At 42.0% G+C, this 19,983-nt stretch overlaps 1 protein-coding gene across 16 annotated transcripts in view; it reads right to left on the bottom strand.

The window, feature by feature from the left end:
• LOC134342508 (sodium/calcium exchanger 1-like) overlaps nt 1-19,983 on the bottom strand; it is a 268,177-nt gene that overhangs the window by 16,675 nt on the left and 231,519 nt on the right. For all 16 annotated transcript variants that reach the window (XM_063040725.1, XM_063040724.1, XM_063040723.1 and 13 more), the window contains one exon: nt 19,277-19,552. In XM_063040725.1, coding sequence (XP_062896795.1) covers nt 19,277-19,552 — 276 coding nt within the window. The remainder of the gene's footprint in view (nt 1-19,276; nt 19,553-19,983) is intronic.

Genomic DNA, 19,983 nt, shown 5'->3' with positions numbered 1-19,983 from the left:
ATCAGAGCTCTTAACGGTCCGGCCATTTACCATATATTTTCCTCTAGCATTTGACTTCCCAAAATGTCAAATGTCACTTGTCCAGATTAAACTCCATCTGCCATTTCCCCATCAATATCTGCAACTGATCTGTATCCTGCTGTATCTTGTACAATTATGAATTTATTATGAAGTTTCAGTATTGATTTTTGAAGACTACTGGTCAGTCCTCACATCAGAAAATCACTCCTCTACTGTTACCCTTCTTCATCAATGACCAAGCCAAGTTTGCATCTATAATGAACACACCATGGACCCCACGTGACAATCTTCTGAAGCAACCAACCATGAGGACCCTATCAAATTTATGCAAGCACCAACTTCTCTATCCTCAAGCTCATTCTCACCTCCTCATAAAATTTGTCTGAGACAGGACCACTCCCCTAGTGTCATGCTGGCAATCCCTATAAATCCATGTTTTTCCAAATGCACAGAATTTCTACCCCCAAGAAACTTCTCCAATAATTTTCCTAAGACTGCTGGAAGGGTCACCAGCCTATTATTTCCTAGATTACCTCTGTTACCTTTCCTCCAATCTTCTGGGACCTTGCCTGTAGCTAAGAGGATGCAAAGATCTCCGTCAAGGCCTTGGCAATCTCCTTCCTTGCCTCCCTCAGTATTCTTGAGCACTTGTAAAGAGGCATTTGTTAAGGGCAACTGAAGTGCAAATCAGGGTACAATGCAGTGCAGATGGGTGAAGCTGATACAGAAAGAGCAAGTTGTTGTTAATAGCAGGGTCAGGAGATACACACTTTAGAAGGGCTTTAAAACCCAGATTTTGGGGACACCTGCAGAGTGAAATGTATTTGTAGCTTTCAGAATGAACATGGGCAGGTGCTGCCTCAAGAGGTTGCCTAGAAGTAGGAAATTAATTTTTCATATTTGCTTCTCAAATGGGAAATTCAGACAAATTTGGATTGCAGAATGCATCAACTTCTTAGTTTGGGAGTAATAGCAAAAGAAAAACTCCCTAATACCACAGACAAAAATGAAAAATGACCAGTGCTATAACACATGTGAAAATCATTATTTACCTTAAAATTTAAATATAATTTGAATATATGCATCTTTCACTTTGAACTTCTGATAAATGTATCTGAATATAGTCCAAATAATTTTCCTTTGAGTGACAGATGTTGATTAACATGATCTATAATTTGGAGATTATTGATGATACATTTACTGTAATTTCGATAACGTACATCTATTGAAATTCCAAGAGAACCAAATCTAGAGAAATTCAACTTGTGTGCTGTTAGACACTACACCATGCTCAGAGCAAACAACTTTTAAATTGCATCAGGTTTGTGCACTTTGTTCAAAAAGCAGTGATTTTTGTTACTGATAGTTGGCGAGAAATAAGCAATAAGATAATTCAGACTGTTTTGCTCACTGTGGTTTCAAGCATTCATGCCTGGAGATGGCAGAAACAACCGGGAGTGAAAATGAAATGATTTCACTACTTCAACAAGCTAGGACCTACTAAGAATTTGAAGCTATCGAAAATCACTTAGAATGTACAATGAAAATAAAGATTTGGAGAATGTAATCAGCAAAAGCATTGTATGAAGACAGTATATCATCTGCATTAGGTCTCTGCGCTGATTTTGTTCATTTACAGTCAATCAAAAGAACATGGCACTACACTAGATTAAGTCCTCTGTATTTCATTTAAATACATAATTTATTTCTCAGTTAAACGGTAATTCATTTTTTAATACCTTTTTAAACTGTTTACATGAAACTTCGGCTAATTGGGGCAGCCAATTAACAGGAATTCACTGTACTTGATTTCACAGGAGTGTGGGGCTATAGGAATAATCCGGTGCAAAAGGGAAGAGGTGGAGCATTGTAGAGGATAACTTTGAGGAATAAGTCAATGAATTATAATGATCCAGCACAGAAGACGGCCATTAGATTTATTATTTCAGCTCCGTTAAACATCTAATTAGTCCTGATTCCCTGTTCTTTCTACCCTGTGTATTAATCTTATTCCTGTTTGAAAACTATTATTCAATCTGCTATCACCATCCATTCAGACTATAATTTATGTTATTGTCTTGTCATCTGGCTGCCATTTTTCTGACGGTTACTTAAAACGTATCCTTTGGTAACCAATTTTTGTCACCGATAATGGAGCCCCTTTCTTTACTCTTCCCAAAAATCAGAATTAAATCTCCTGTTATTAACTTCCTGCCCAAAACAAACCCAGTTCATCTCACCTCAACTTGTAAGCAGCACATTCTTAATGCTATTCTTTTAAATGTAGTCTTTAACATCTTCAAAGCTTTGACAATTTTCCTGAAGTATAATCCCCAGATTTAGTTACACCACACAGATTAGGGCCTATCCAGCCATTTACAAAGATTTACCATAATTTACTTGTATTTTTAAACTATGCCATTTAAAAGTATCCGCAACATCTTCTGTGGAAAGTTGAAAAACATAGTGGATTCAACCAATTTTGTGCAATTTCTAGCATCTTACCACCGTATGTTTAATTTTGATTAAGAGGGGTTTACTAAATCTCTCCCAAATGATATCAACAGTGATGCAGTACCCAGAATTGATCACCAGCAAGATCAACCACAATGGTCTGTAAACCATCACTGTTTATTCAAGAAACACCAGATTTACTAATACAAAAGGCTCAAAATCAATGTTATGTGAAAAGGTTGATCATAAACATCTATTCATACTCAGACTGCTACACAAGACCATACAGTGCAGCCATGGGCACTCGCATGGGTCCCAGCTATGCCTGCCTTTTTGTTGGATACATTGAACAGTATGTTCCAAGCTTACACCAGTGGCTGTCCCCCACTTCTCCTACATCGACGACTGCTTTGGTGTTGCTTCCTGCACCCATGTGGTGTTCGTCGACTTCATCAACTTTGCCTCCAACTTCGACCCTGCCCTCAAATTTATCTGGTCTATTTCCAACACATCCTTCCCCTTTCTGAATCTCTGTCTCCATTTCAGCTTATCCACTGATGTTTATTATAAACCCACAGACTCTTTCAGGTACCTGGACTATACCTCTTCCCACTGTTACCTGTAAAAACACCATCCCCTTCTTTCAATTCCTCCATCTCCACCACATCTGCTCTCAGCATGAGGCCTTTTATTCCAGAATGAAGGAGATTTCCTCCTTCAAAAATAGCGGCTTCCCTTCCTCCACCATCAACGCTGCCCTCAACCGCAACTCTTCCATTTCATGCACGTCTGCTCTCACCCCATCTTCCCGCCACCCTACCAGGGATAGAGTTCCTCTTGACTTCACTTACCACCCCACCAGCCCCCACGTCCAGAATATAATTCTCCACAACTTCCGCCATCTCCAACGGGATTCCACCACTATCTTTCCTCCTCCCCCCCCCACAACTTCCTGCTTTCCACAGGGATCGCTCCCTACGCGACTCCCACGTCCACTCATTCCTTCCCACTGATCTCCCTCCTGGCACTTAACCTTGCAAGCGGAACAAGTGCTACACCTGCCCCTGCACCTCCTACCTTCACCACCATTCAGGGCATAAACAATCCTTCCAGGTGAGGTGACACTACACCTGTGAGTCTGTTGGGGTCAATAACTGTGTCTGGAGCTCCCGATGTGGCCTCCTGTATATCAGTGAGACCCGATGCAGATTGGGAGATCACTTCACCGAGCACCTTGACTCCTTCCGCCAGAAGCTGGATCTCCCAGTGGCCTCCCATTTTAATTCCACTTCCCATTCATATTCCGATATGTCATTCCATGGCCTCTTCTACTGTTGTATTGAGGCCACACTCAGGTTGGAAGAACAACAACTTATATTCTTGGTGGTATGAACATCAATTTCTCAAACTTCCAGTAAAGGCCCCCAGCCCTCCTTCACCATTCCCCATCCCCTCTTCCCTCTGTCACTTTATCTCCTTGCGTGCCCGTCACCTCCCTCTGGTGCTCCTCGCTCCTTTTCTTTCTTCCATGGCCTTCGGTCCTCTCCTATTAGATTCCCCCTTCTCCAGCACTGTACATCTTTCACCAATCAACTTCCCAACTCTTTATTTCACACCTCCCCTTCCCAGCTTGTTTCTCCTTCCCCCCACCTTTTAACTCTACTACTAATTCTGTGCATTACCATACAGTCACACATTAATTCTTCATAGTACTCACAATGAACCCCAATTCTCTCTTGCAGCTTTGATTATTTTGCTGCAAGCAAAATTGGCCTCAAATGCCTGGAGATAAACATAACAACAGTAGATGCTAGGCATCAAAAGTAAAAAACTTCGAACAAGATTCCTGCACCAGACAGATCCCAATCCCTTCCTTTTGAAAGGGATCCCAGATCTGCTCTGTGATCTCCATCTACCATTTCTTGACCTATGACATTTTCCCATGCAACTCTCAAACCAAACCAAAATCCTGAGTATGATCAACACACACAAAAAATGCTGAATGCAGCAGGCCAGGCAGCATCTCTAGGAAGAGGTACAGTCGACGTTTTGGGCTGGGACCCTTCATCAGGACTAACTGAAAGAAGAGATAGTAAGAGATTTGAAAGTGGGAGGGAGAGGGGGAGATCCAAAATGATAGCAGAAGACAGGAGGGGAGGGGTGGATCTAAGCACTGAAAAGTTGATTGGCAAAAGGGATACCAGGCTGGGAAGGGAGAGGAACCTTACTATAAAACCCGCCGATAAAGGGGGTGCTGTTGTAGTCTGGCGTACTGACCTCTACTTTGTCGAGGCAAAGTGTCAACTTGTGGATACCTCCTCTTATTTACCCCTCGATCATGACCCCACTAAGGAGCACCAAGCCATTGACTCCAACCCCATCACCAACTTTGCTCAGGGGATCTCCCATCCACTGCTACCAACCTTATAGTTCCCACACCCCGCACTTCCTGTTTCTACTTCCTACCCAAGATCCACAAACCTGCCTGCCCAGATAGGCCCATTGTCTCAGCTTGCTCCTGCCCCACCGAACTTATTTCTGCATACCTCGACACTGTTTTATCCCCCCTTGTTCAATCCCTTCCCACCTATGTTTGTGACACTTCTCACGCTCTCAATCTTTTCAATGGTTTTAAGTTCTCTGGCCCCCATTGCTTTATCTTCACCATGGATGTTCAGTCCCTATATACCTTCATCCCCCACCAAGAAGGTCTCAAAGCTCTCCACTTCTTTTTGGATTCCAGACCTAACCAGTTCCCCTCTACCACCACTCTCCTCCGTCTAGCAGAATTAGTCCTTACTCTTAACAATTTCTCCTTTGGCTCCTCCCACTTCCTCCAAACTAAAGGTGTAGCCATGGGCACCAGTATGGGTCCCAGCTATGCCTGCCTTTTTGTTGGCTTTGTGGAACAATCCATGGTCCAAGCCTATACTGGTATCTGTCCCCCTCTTTTCCTTCGCTACATCGATGACTGCATTGATGCTGTTTCCTGCACGCATACTGAGCTCGTTGACTTCATTGAGGCAACTTTCACCCTGCCCTCAAGTTTACCTGGTCCATTTCCAACACCTCCCTCCACTTTCTAGATCTTTCTGTCTCTATCTCTGGAGACAGCTTATCTACTGATGTCTACTATAAGCCTACGGACTCTCACAGCTACCTGCACTACTCCTCTTCCCACCCTGTCTCTTGCAAAAATGCCATCCCCTTCTCGCTATTCCTCCGTCTCCACCGCATCTGCTCTCAGGATGAGGCTTTTCATTCCAGGATGAAAGAGATGTCTTCCTTTTTTAAAGGAAGAGGCTTCCCTTCCTCCACCATCAACTCTGCTCTCAAACGCATCTCTCCCATTTCACGCACATCTGCTCTCACCCCATCCTCCTGCCGCCCCACTAGGAATAGGGTTCCCCTTGTCCTCACCTACCACCCCACCAGCCTCCGGGTACAACATATAATTCTCTGTAACTTCCGCCACCTCCAACAGGATCCCACCACCAAGCACATCTTTCCCTTCCCCTCTCTTTCTGCAGGGATCGCTCCCTACGCGACTCCCTTGTCCATTCGTTCTCCCCCATCCCTTCCCACCAATCTCCCTCCCAGCACTTATCCTTGTAAGCGGAACAAATGCCACACATGCCCTTACACTTCCTCCCTTACCACCATTCAGGGCCCCAGACAGTCCTTCCAGGTGAGGCGACACTTCACCTGTGGGTCGGCTGGGGGTGATATACTGCGTCCGGTGCTCCCAGTGCGGCCTTCTATATATTGGCGAGACCCGACGCAGACTGGGAGACCGTTTCACTGAACACCTACACTCTATCCGCCAGAGAAAGCAACATCTCCCAGTGGCCACAGATTTTAATTCCACGTCCCATTCTGATATGTCCATCCACGGCCTCCTCTACTGTCAACATGAAGTCATACTCAGGTTGGAGGAACAACACCTTATATTCCGTCTGGGTAGCCTCCAACCTGATGGCATGAATATTGACTTCTCTAACTTCCGTTAATGCCCCTCCTTCCCTTCACACCCCATCCCTTATTTATTTATTAAATATATGTTTTATTTTTCCCACTTTTTTACTCTCTCTGTCCCTCTCATTCTAACTCTTTGCCTGCTCTCCACCCTCCGGGCTCCTCTCCCCACTTCTCTTTCTCCCCAGGCTTCCCGTCCCATGATCCTCTCTCTTCTCCAGCTCTTAGATCTCCCCCTCCCACTTTCAAATCTCTTACTATCTCTTCTTTCAGTTAGTCCTGATGAAGGGTCCCAGCCTGAAATGTCAACTGTACCTCTTCCTATAGATACCTCCTGGCCTGCTGCGTTCACCTGCATTTTTTGTGTGTGTTGCTTGAATTTCCAGCATCTGCAGATTTCCTCGTGTCTGTGTCCTTAGTATGATAATTGTTCTTTAATCTTTCAGCTAATCAATTTGCACTATCGAAGTCTTTTCAGGCAAATTAGCCTTCGACTAGCATTTGTTCCAATCTAGTGCACTACATGTGGTATTTACCATGTTGATCTCCTCTACAATGGTGAAACCAAATGCAAATTGAGTTATTTTGTCACAAAGCACTTGCACTCTGTCCATAGGAACAACCTCAATCTTCTGGTTGCCTACCACTAATTCTTCCTTCCACTCCCACTATCCTGCATGTGGCCTCCTGAGCCATTACAATAAGGCCTAGCGCAAGCTTAAAAAATAGCATCCTTTCAGTCAGGCGACACTGTGGCCTGCAGAACTTGATACAGGCAAAAAAAAACTCAATTTCTGCCCATCATTTTAACTGTTCCACAGTCTTACCATTAGACACAATGTTGCACACACAAAAGCTTTTGACCCCAGCCACACCATTAGATCACCTGTCTCACTCTCATATTCTTGTTCCACTCATTTGCCTCTCCCACCTTCTCTGCTTCCTAAAACTATTTTCTTTTCTATTTGTCTTTCTATGGATGTTGCCTGACCTAAGTATTTCCAGCTATTTTTAGACAGACATGACAGGGACCAAAGCCTGAGAATGCTGGAAGTGTACAGCCATCGAAAGAAGCAGAGTCAAATTGTCAGACCAAGGACCCTTCCTCAGAAATAGGAAAAGTAAGTGTGATTCAAGCAGAGGCAAGGGAGGTGAAGAGGATGAAGGGAATGGGTATTAGAGAGTGTAGAGTAAAGCTGTCATGGTAATTTAAAAGTGTCATACCAAACAAATTGATCAAGGCAAACTGAGCCCTTACAAATTGAGATAAAGGCACAGCCATGTGTGAAGAGAACGGAGCTTATCTGCAATTGTTAAGCTCAGTGTTAAACCATGGGAGCCATTATGCACTAGTCAAACGAGGAGATGCTGTTCCTTAAGTCTGCACTGGGCATTACTAAAGACAGATCCACTGAGGAAAGTGATGTGATCTACCAATTTCTCCAGGCTGGTCTCTGTAAACCTGGGCTTATTCTTAATTATCCTTGTGATTCACTGATATTACAAATTAGTAGCATTGTAGCTAGAAGACTGCTACTGGCGGTGTGCCCATGGGTCCTTAAGGGTTGGCTGATAAGCTTTTTAGATATACATCTAAGTGCTGGCAATTGCAGGAAATTCAACTCTACAGCTTTAATGCAATACTAATTATTTGTTGTCTAATTTGTTAACTTAGCAGCAGCAGTTCAATGCAATAAATATAGAAGAAAAAATAAATAATAAATCAATTACAGTATACATATATTGACTAGATTAAAAATTGCGCTAAAAAGATATATATATATTTAAAAATTGAGGTCGTGTTCACAGGTTCAATGTCCATTTAGGAATCAGATGGCAGAGGGGAAGAAGCTGTTCCTGAATCGCTGAGTGTGTGCTTTCAGGCTTCTGTATCTCCTACCTGATGGTAACAGTGAGAAAACGATATGCCCTGGGGTGCTAGAGATCCTTAATAATGGACGCTGCCTTTCTGATACACCGCTCCCTAAAGATATCCTGGGTACTTTGTAGGCTAGTACCCAAGATGGAGCCGACTAAATTTACAACCCTCTGCACCTTCTTTCAGTCCTGTGCAGTAGCCCCTCCCCATACCAGACAGTGATGCAGCCTGTCAGAATGCTCTCCATGATACATCTATAGAAATTTTTGAATGTATTTGTTGACATACCAAATTCCTTCAAACTCCTAATGAAGTACAGCTATCTTGCCTTCTTTATAACTGCATCGAAATGCTGGGACCAAGTTAGCTCCTCAGAGATCTTGACACCCAGAAACTTGAAACTGCTCACTCTCTCCACTTCTGATCCCTCTGTGTGGATTGGCACGTGTCCCTTTGTCTTACCCTTCCTAAAGTCCACAATCAACTCTTTTGTCTTATTGACGTTGTTGCTGCGACACCACTCCACTAGTTGACATATCTTGCTCCTGTACGCCCCCTCGTCTCCATCTGAGATTCTACCAACAATGATTGTATCATCAGCAAATTTATAGACGGTATTTGAGCTATGCCTAGCCACACATTCATGGGAATAGAGAGAGTAGAGCAGTGAACTAAGCACACACCCGAGATGCACCAGTGTTGATTCGACAGCGAGGAGATGTTATCACCAATCCGCACAGATTGTGCTCCTTCGGTTAGGAAGTCGAGGATCCAATTGTAGAGCGGGGGGTACAGAGGCCCAGGTTCTGTAACTTCTTAATCAAGATTGTGGAAATGATAGTGTTAAATGCTGAGCTACGGTTGGTGAACAGCATCCTGACATAGGTGTTTGTGTTGTCCAGATGGTCTAAGGCTATGTAAAGAGCCATTGAGATTGCATCAGCCATTGACCTATTGTGGCAATGGGCAAATTGCAATGGATCCAGCCAGGTCCTTGCTGAGGCAGGAGTTCAGACTAGTCATGACCAACCTTTCAAAGCATTTCATCACTGAAGATGTGAGTGTCACCGGGTGATATTCATTAAGGCAGCTCACATTATTCTTAGGCACTGGCATAATTGTTGCTCTTTTGAAGCAAGTGGGAACTTCCGCCCATAGCATTGAGAGGTTGAGAATGTCCTTGAATACTCCCGCCAGTTGGTTGGCACAAGCTTTCAGAGCCTTACCAGATACTCCATTGGGACCTTCCACCTTGCGAGGGTTCACCCTCTTCAAAGACAGCCCAGCATCAGCCTCTGAGACAGAGATTACATGGTCACCATGTGCAACTGCGATCTTCACAGCTGTAGTTATATTCTCCTTTTCAAAGTGTGCATAGAAGGCATTGAGTTCATCTGGTAGTGAAGCATCACTGCCATTCATGCTATTGGGTTTCGCTTTGTAGGAAGTAATGTCATGCAAACCCTGCCAGAATTGTCGTACATCTGCTTGGGCTTGAGACTTCATCTGTAGTTAGTACAAAATTACCCTAACGTAACATTACCACAACTAGATTCTACCTCCTTAACGTGAACAGTTTTAAGTAGTTTTGGGCATTTACATACTTCAAGAGCAGTTGTCCTAGAATGGCATCGTAGCAATTTCTGTTGTATATCTCTCTAATCTTAAAGTGTTCACCACTCTCATTGCTTTTAACCAATTTTCTTTTAATTAAATCACATTAATATCAATTATGAAGTTGCTCATTAAGTGTCTCAAAATCCATATACAAAAAATCTGGTGCAGCAACATTCTCATAATTTCATGTGAACCTAATCTAGTCATACTGGCCATCAACTATCGACACAAACACGAGGAATTCTGCAGATGCTGGAAATTCAAGCAACACACATCAAAGTTGCTGGTGAACGCAGCAGGCCAGGCAGCATCTCTAGGAAGAGGTACAGTCGACGTTTCAGGCCGAGACCCTTCGTCAGGACTAACTGAAGAAAGAGCTAGTAAGAGATTTAAAAGTGGGAGGGGGAAGGGACATGATAGGAGAAGACAGGAGGGGGAAATGATAGGAGAAGACAGGAGGGGGAGGGATGGAGCCAAGAGCTGGACAGGTGATTGGCAAAAGGAGTATGAGAGGATCATGGGACAGGAGGCCCAGGGAGAAAGAAAAGGGGGGAGGGGAGGTTGGAGGAACAGCACCTTATATTCCGTCTGGGTAGCCCCCAACCTGATGGCATGAACATTGACTTCTCTAACTTCCGCTAATGTCCCACCTCCCCCTTGTACCCCATCCATTATTTATATGCACACATTCTTTCTCTCTCTCTCTCTCCTTTTTCTCCCTCTGTCCCTCTCACTATATCCCTTGCCCATCCTCTGGGCTTTTTCCCCCCCTCCCTCTTTTCCTTCTCCCTGGGCCTCCTGTCCCATGATTCTCTCATATCCCTTTTGCCAAACACTTGACAAGCTCTTGGCTCCATCCCTCCCCCTCCTGTCTTCTCCTATCATTTTGGATCTCCCCCTCTCAAATCTCTTACTAGCTCTTTCTTCAGTTAGTCCTGACGAAGGGTCTCAGCCTGAAACGTCGACTGTACCTCTTCCTAGAGATGCTGCCTGGCCTGCTGCGTTCACCAGCAACTTTGATGTGTGTTGCATCAATTATTGACACTTTTTCCCAACTGTATTAAGACTAGATTAACCACCCCAAAAGTTGTCAAGTTTATGATATCTCATCACTTGAACAATGGTCTACCACCTTCCACCCGATTAATTTTCTGTATTAGTGGAATATTCTCAAGGACTCAACCATGAAGACTTGAAGGTCCTCCCACAACTCCCACTCTATTTTCCTCAACACTGGGTGACATTGATAGTGGGACTTGTTTATTGCAACCTCATTATTTTTCTATCACCTTTTCTTTTGTAACTAGATCATTGTTTCACCAAGCAATATGTGTGACAAGTCAAATGGTTCTCTCTGAATATTCAACCTACCATATTCTATGTATTCATGTCAATTTCTACAATCATATACATTGGACAGAAACTTAACCACATCACCGACTTTCAAATACAAAGGTAGCTTCTATGATTAAAATATTATGACTCTTGATAAAAAGCAACACTTTTGGTACCCAAAAGGCAAATCCATGCACAGCACCATTTACAATAAGTTCTCTTTGAAGGAAGCAAATGTAGTAGTGATGGAAATACAGAATTAAACACATTCCTTTAAAAGAAACCTGCATGGTTCATCAATCAAGCACCTCAAGCAGATTACAATTTATGCCTTCAACCATTTTCTTTCCTGGAGGGTGTCTGCAAAGTTACCCACTTCCTACAATCCTGGTGAGATCCTGTCAATTTCACTCGAGACTGACAATACAGGGAACTCAAAAATAAATCCCATATCTGATTTTTCTTATATACAGCTTATCATAGCCTGTTTGGCTCAGAATTTCTTGTGCTAATATTTGTCTTTCAAAAGTGAATGGATTAACAGACTTATTATTGAGACTGAATTTTTAGCAACCTGTTAAGCCTCATGACTATAGTTTGGAATGAGGATGCACCTGGCTCTGTAACTGATATCTATTCCAGGATATCATGCTTTCACCTATTTAATAAAATAGGCATTGGTTAATCACCATCTTCATGTCTGATTTTGAAACTACTAAAGTTATCTTTTTAACTGTACAGAACAACTCGTTATGGAAAAACAGATCTTGAATGGTATTCAACCCAACTAATCAAAAGAAAAAAAATGCCAGGAGTAGTACCGGCTGCTACTCATTGTCTTTTTTAAACATTGGAAAGGAAGGACTGGTCAGATTCATCTCCATTACACACTTACTCCATGATGGCTACAAATCATACTAAATGATGGGATTACGACAGAAGTAATGTCAATGAAGAATAGTATTAAACAAGGCTGTATTTGATCCAATCTTCCTTGCTGCAATGTTGTACCTCGCCTCTAGTGACCTTTCTCATGCTAGTGCGGCTAATCTTCAGAACTAATGGGGAGCTAGTCAACCTACAACAACCACAGACCAGAACTAGGATTACATTAACCTCTGATTACATACTGCAGTTCAGACAAGATTGAGGCTAATCTGTAGTTCTCACCCTGGTCTCATTGATAACGGGAATAAATTTATATACATTAGTCTACTGAAAATAAGACAAACACTGGGGAGGAACTTCCTTACAGATTTAGATATGACCACAGGCACACTAGTTTGATATTCAGAATCACAAATCTGAGTGAAAAGGGAACCAAATCCTCACTTCAACTATTCAAAGGGCCAATTCTTTCCTGTCCCTTACTACTTGTCCTCCATTTAGCCAAGTTGCAATGAATTCCTTAATCAATCATGAGAAAATGAAACCTGCATTTCGACCAGCTGCAACTTGTCTGCTAATGTCCATCATTCTAATATCATTTTCTCTTCCCTGCTTCTTGCCTTTGACCTCAGTAACCCAACTTTTCTTGTTTCCATTAGTTCAAACTTAATATTTCTCATTAGTCCTTCCACTTTGCTCAAATTACTCCCAGATGGGTGTGCCACCTTCACTAGCAACGTCAAGTTACTGCTGCCTTACAAATCCAATGATAATACTGACCTGTGACTCTAACTGACCCTGTCCATATATAAAGAGATTACCAATAGCATAAGAAAGTTGTGAGTGGATATCAGATCACTGAAAAATGACAATGGAGAGGTAATAATGGGGGACAAAGAAATGACAAACTGAATAAGTGTTTTGTGTCAGTCTTCACTGTGGCAAACACCAGCAGCATGCCAGAAATTTGAGAGTGTCAAGATGGCATAAGTGAGTCACCATCACTAAGGCAAAAGTGCTTGAGAAGCTGAAAGGTATGAAAGATCTGGGCCAGATGAACTACAACCCAGAGTTCCGAAAGAGAAAGGTAAAGAGATTGTGGAAGAATTGGTAGTGATCAAGAATCTCTATATTCTGGAATGGTTCTGGAAGACTGGAGAATCATGAGCATCCCACCTCTCCCGGAAGTTCCGGGAGTCTCCCGCATCTCGGTAGTGGCTCCCTAACGCCCGGAAATTATATACAATATCCTGGAAATAGATTTTTTTGAGGGGGAGAGGGAAAGCGAGCATCCTGATTGGTCTCTCTTCATGCTAAGAGTGGTCCCCAACCACCGGGCTGCGAGGAAACAATATGATTTGGCAATATGAAACAATATGAGTCAGCTGCACCTTTCCTCATTCCCTGTCACGCAGTGTTGAATTTTAACGCACGCGAGGTCATCAGTGACCCAAGACGAGCAAAGGAATGGGTCCGTGACCTATTTGTGAATGTCCCCGGTGAATCATCCATGTCAGTGTGGGAAAAAGATCAACTCCTCGAGCTTGCAAATGACGGTGGGCTGAAAAGTATGTTTGACATAACATTTCTGCCGGCATTCTGGATCAAAGACGAGGCTAAATATCCTGAGATAGCCACGAAAGCACTGAAAACGTTGCTTCCATTTCCAACATATCTCTGCAATGAATGCAACGAAAACTAAATTGCGGAATAGACTGGACATAAGGAACCCCCTTCGAGTATTGCTGTCTCCCCTCACCCCTCGATAGGACCGTGTTGTTGCAGGAAAACAAGCCCAGGGCTCCCAAGGATTCAGCGATATTGGTGTGTTGCAATGACTTTATAGGGTCATACGTGGAAAATATGCGCTGTGTGTTTAATATCCAAACGTTACTTAAAACATTATGATGCGATTGACTTATCACCTATATTCCGGTTGTGATTAACACCCCCGCCCCCCGTCGGCTGTTCCGCAAGAATATTGTCAATATTAAACCGGTCTGCGGTGCAAAAACGATTGCGGACCTCTGCTAAGTAGACCTATAAGTTTTCTCTGTGGGCGGGCTTTACAGTCGACCTCAAAAATAATGACAGTGTTGCTTGCTGCACTATTTGTAACAGTGACTTTTCTATTGCCCATGGTGAGTTAAAATGTAAAAGACATGTTGAGGTGAGTTTAACAGGTGTCATTCGTTCATTAGCATAGCTAACGTTATTTAAACTAGCTGTCTAGCTGCTAACAGAGTGGGAATAAAGGGGGCCATTTCTGGTTGGCTGCTGGTGTCTAGTGGTGTTCTCCAGGGGTCAGTGTTAGGTCTACTTCTCACATTATACTCTATGTTAATATTCTGGATGACTAAACTGATGATTTTGTGATACAAAGATAGGTGGAAGAGCAAGTAGTGTTGAGGAAGTAGAGCGCTTGCAGAAAGATCTGGACAGATTTGGAGAATGGGCAATTAAGTGGAAGATGGAATACAGGGCAGGGAAGTGTATGGTCATACACTTCGGTAGAATGAACAAAGGTATGGACTACTTTCTAAACGGATGGAATTCAGAATTTGAAAGTGCAAAGGGACTTGGGATTTCTAGTGCAGGATTCACTAAAAGTTAAATTGCAGGTTGAGTCAGTAGTAAAGAAGGCAAATGCAATGTTAGCATTCATTTAAAGAGTAGAATACAAAAGCAATGATGTAATGCTGAGATTTTATAACGTATTGGTCAGCCCACATTTGGAATATTGTAAAAAACGCAAACAACAGGAATTCTGCAGATGCTGGAAATTCAAGCAACACACATAAAAGTTGCTGGTGAACGCAGCGGGCCAGGCAGCATCTCTAGGAAGAGATGTAGTCGACGTTTCAGGCCGAGACCCTTCGTCCTTCCTTCAGTTAGTCCTGACGAAGGGTCTCGGCCTGAAACGTCGACTGCACCTCTTCCTAGAGATGCTGCCTGGCCTGCTGCGTTCACCAGCAACTTTTATGTGTGTTGTTTGGAATATTGTGAGCAGTTTTGAGCTCCTTATCTAAGGAAGGATGTGCTATCTTTAGAAAGGGTCCAGAGAAAATTTATGAGAATGTTCCCAGGAATTAAAGGGTTAATGCATGAAAAGTATTTGTTCTGTACTCACTGGAGTTCAGAAGAATGAGTGGAGATCTCATAGAAACATACTGAATACTGAAAGTATTATTGAATTCTAGAAGAGTGGGTTTGGAGAGGATTTTTCAGATAGGACCACAGAGCACCACCTCAAAACAGAAATATGTTCCTTTAGAACAGAGATGAGGAGTTATTTAGTTAGCCAGAGAGTGATGAATCTGTGGAATGCATTGCCACAGAGAACTGTGGAGGCCAAGCCATTGGGTACATTTACAATGGATGTTGATAGGTCCTTGTGTGATATTGATCTAGTGGTTCAAAGTTCAATGTTCAATGTAAATTTCTTATCAAAGAACATATACGTCACCATATGCAACCTTGACATTTGTATTCTTGTGCGCGTACACAGTTCATCCAAGAAACACAGTAAAATTAATGAAAGACAGCACATAACAGGACAGACCACAAACAATAAGCAAAAGATAACAAACTCTGCACACACAAAAGAATAATAATAATAATAATAAATAAGCAATAAGTATCAAGGACTTGAGATGAAGTCCTTGAAAGTGAGTCCATAGGTTGTGGGAGCAGTTCAGTGATGGGGTGTGAAGTTCAGTGAAGTTATACCCTTTGGTTCAAGAGCCTGATGGTTGCGGGGTAATATCTGGTCTTGAGTCTGGTTGTTTGGGTCCTGAGGCTGCTGTGCCTTCTTCCTGATAGCAGCAGGAAGAAGAGAGCATGGTCTGGTTGGTGGGGGTCCTTGATGATGGATGCTGTTTTCCAGCAACAATGCTCCATGTAGATGGGCTCAATGGTGGGCTTTACCTGTGAAGGACTGGGCCATATCCACTACTTTCTGTAAGATTTTCTATTCAAGAGCATTGATTTTCCATACCAGGCTGTAAAATCTCCACTACACATTTATAGATGCTTGTCAAAGTTTTAAAGGTCACGTTGAACAATTGCAAGATTCTAAGGAAGTAGAGGAGCTGCTGTGCTTTCTTTGTAATGGTAGTTGTGTGCTTGGCCGAGGACAGATCCTCTGAAATGATAATACCAAGGAATTTATAGTTGCTGACCCTCCCCGCCTCTATATCCCCAGTGAGGACTGGCTCATGGACATCCAGTTTTTTTTTCTCCCAAGTCAATAATCAGCTCCTTGCTAACATTGAGTGAGAGGTTGTTTTGGCACCACTCAGCCAGATTTTTAATCTTCCTCCTATATGCTGATTTGTCACCACCTTTGTTTGGACCAATGACAGCGGTGTCCTTAGCAAAATTAGATATGGCATTGAAGATATGACTGTGAGGCTAAGCACAAGTATAAAGCAAGTAGAGAAGGGTGGGGGGGGGCTAAGCACATAGCCTTATGGTGCACCTGTGCTGTTGGAGATTTTGCAGGAGATGTTTTTGCCGATCCAAACTGACTGGGGTCTACAAGTGAGGAAATAGAGGATCCAAATGCACAGGTGGTATTCAAGCCAAGGTCTTGAAGCTTATTGATTTGTTTTGAGGAGATAGTATTGAATGTCTATCTGTAATCGATAAAAGCTTCCTGATGTATGCATCTTCACTGTCTAGATGTTCCAGGGTCGAGTGAAGAGCCAACGAAATGGCATCTGTTGTGACAGCAGGTAAACTGGAGCAGATCCAAGTCTCTTTTCAGGCAGGAGTTGATATGTTGCATCACTAATCTCTCAAAGCACTTCATCACAGAGGATGAAAATGCTACTGGACAATAATCATTGAGGAAGCTGTATAATTGAAGCCTGCTTGAAGCAGGTGGGTACCTCAGACTAACTCAGCAAGAGGTTAAAGATATCAGTGAACACTTCTGCCAGATGATCAGCACAAGTCTTTAGTAATTGGCCAGCCCCCCATCTAGGCCAGATACTTTCTATGGGTTCACCCACCTGAAGGATGCTGTTATGTTGGCCTCAGAGACTTAAATCACAGGGTTATCTGGGACTGTGTGTGTCGTGATGGTTCCTCTATGTTTTTACGGCCAAAGCAAACATAGAAGGCATTGAGTTCATCTGAGTACGAGGCTTTATTGTCACATATGTCGCTTGGTTTCACTTTGTAAGAGGCAATAGCATTTAAGCCCTGCCACGGGTGTCAAGCATCATTCAGTGATTCAAGTTTGGTCCAGAATTGCCAACTCACATGTGAGATGGCTTTCTGGAGATCGCACCCAGACCTCTTGTATTTAACTTGATTGCCACACCTGAATGCCACTGACCTGGCACTCAGTGGATTGTGGATCTCATGGTTTATCCAGGGGTTCTGGTTGGGGAAGACTCTGAATGATTTTGTGTGGACATATTTCTCTACAACTGTTTTTATTAAGTCTGTGACAACCATGATGGATTCATTCAGATCCTCTTATGAGTCCTTGAACACAGACATCCCACCTCTCCTGGAAGTTGTGGGAGTCTCCCACATATTTATAGTGGCTCCCTGATCCCTGCAAATTATATATAATATCCCGGAAATCAACTTTTTTGAGAGCGAGAGAGAGGTTCTTCGGAAGTCAAGACTGAGGTATAAATTATGTTGATTATTGCCATTTCATGAGGTGTTACAAGGACTAGAAAAAAAAAGAAAGAAAGACAAAGAAAGAAATCATATTCGTCTCAAGCTCAAGACATTCCAGTGTTAATTAATGTATTAAATAGCCACATTCCAGTGGTGTGACACCAATTTAAAAAAAAGCAACTTCTAGATAATACAAAAGCTACAGACCACTAGAAAATTTACTGAACAATTACATGTATATAGGTGATTACATAAAATTATAATCAACCATAGGAAAGTTAAACTACAGGAAAAATAACAAGTCAACAACCTAACCCAACATTAGTAGAGGTGCTAAAAGTGATGGGGAGAAAGCAAATGAATGGGATTGAGAGGGAAAAGCAATTAGCCATGAACGAATGTTGGAGCAAACTTGATGAGCTGAAAGGCCTAATTCTGCTCCTGTGTCTTACTATTGTCCCAAAACAAATCTGCAGTAGGCATACAGTATAATTAAAAAGAGATAAGCCATTTAGAATTTCAACAGGGATGCATCTCTTACATGGTAACCAGAAGATCTGATGCTTGCTCTTCAACCTTACAAATGCTCAGTCAAATGCAGTTTTCAGGACTGAAATTGATTATCTTCAAAATAAAAATTGAAGCTGTAAAATATTGAAAAAAGGCAATTGCCTACTCCTACATTCCTTGCCCGTAACTGGAGGTCAAAAACTGATCTGTTGTCAAGTGCTCTTTGGTCACAACTTGAAATAGTTTCCAAATTGCTTGTGCCACAAAATATTATCAGAGAATAGACAAAGAACCAAAAATTGGGAGAAACCACAAAGCATAAGCAGGAAATAACAGTGTGAAGCAGCACCGCAAAAACAAAAATCTCTAGTCAACAGCATTAATTGCTACAGTTTTAACTTCCAAACACTTCCAAACAGAGAAGGGTCTAGACAAACATTTGTCAACATACTGCAGAAAACATCCCAGAAATCCAGATGCATATTCTGTAGATTCTGTCATAAAGATGCAATAATAGAATAGATAGCATTCATTGAATTTCTACTTGCTGGTGTTAAACAATTAGACCATTTTCTAAAATATTCATCTGTATCAAGTTATTTGAAATCATGCCCAATCAGCACATAATTGCTCCATGCAGCATATTGATCATAGTACAGAAAAACTCACCTGTTGCATACTTCAATGAGTTTTTCTCATTTTGAATTACCACCATTGTAAATTTAAGGTACTAGCATTCTAACACCTCCATTGCAATTTCAGTTTCAATCTCCAACTGTATTTCCTTAATTTTAAATTTATACTTGTGTAGAGAAAGGTCAGGGGCCAAAAGCCACAGATTTGCAGGTATAACTCTTAAATACCACAGTTGCAAGAATGGTAAAGGATTATAGAAAGTGCTTAAAAATCCAATATCATTTTTATAAAAATTAGGGTGATCTAGTATGTTTCTTTTACCTGGAACCGAAGTCCCCAGTGCAACAAACACTACTGCAGTAACCGAATCCTTCAGTCCAATGGTACAGCCAAAATGCGAAGCCAAGTCACCAATAATAGCAGTTAGGACGCCAATCATTATAATGGACACCACAAAGCAGGCCCAGCCATTCCAGTACTCCGTAGGAGGTACAATTGCAAAAAGAACTTTCCAGAAGACAGTCAGAAAGTGCATTACATAATCAAAACATGAAGGAAGTTTCTCCTCAGCACATTCATCGTCATCATCATCTTCCCCTGCAGAAAATGGCAGAATATTATTAAAAATAGACTAATGCTCCTGTTAACACTGTGAATGCTGTATCATTCCGTATATTAATATTTACATATTAATTCTGGATTTAAATTTAGAGCTTTGCGGGGAAAGGGTAGTGATTATCCCTCCCCCCCACTGTGCTATTTTTAATTACAGTACCATTCTATCAAAATATATAACATTTGTTTTTACAACACATTTACAATTTCTTTGTAAGTATAAATTTTTACGATAGGCGTGATGCATCTGAACATGTAATTTACCTATCACAATTTTCAAAAATCATTGTCCAAAGTACATGTTATTGAAAAAACTGAATGAACAAGGACTTTACTACACCATGTTCAAGTCTTTTTTTTATACAATCAAATAGATATAAATGAGTTAGAGTGTAGGAAATTCAGATTTTCCA

Source organism: Mobula hypostoma, chromosome 2, assembly GCF_963921235.1.
Source record: "Mobula hypostoma chromosome 2, sMobHyp1.1, whole genome shotgun sequence".
NCBI lineage: Eukaryota > Metazoa > Chordata > Chondrichthyes > Myliobatiformes > Myliobatidae > Mobula > Mobula hypostoma.
Note: the sequence above shows the minus strand (reverse complement) of the source record. Positions and strands in the feature narration are given on the sequence as shown.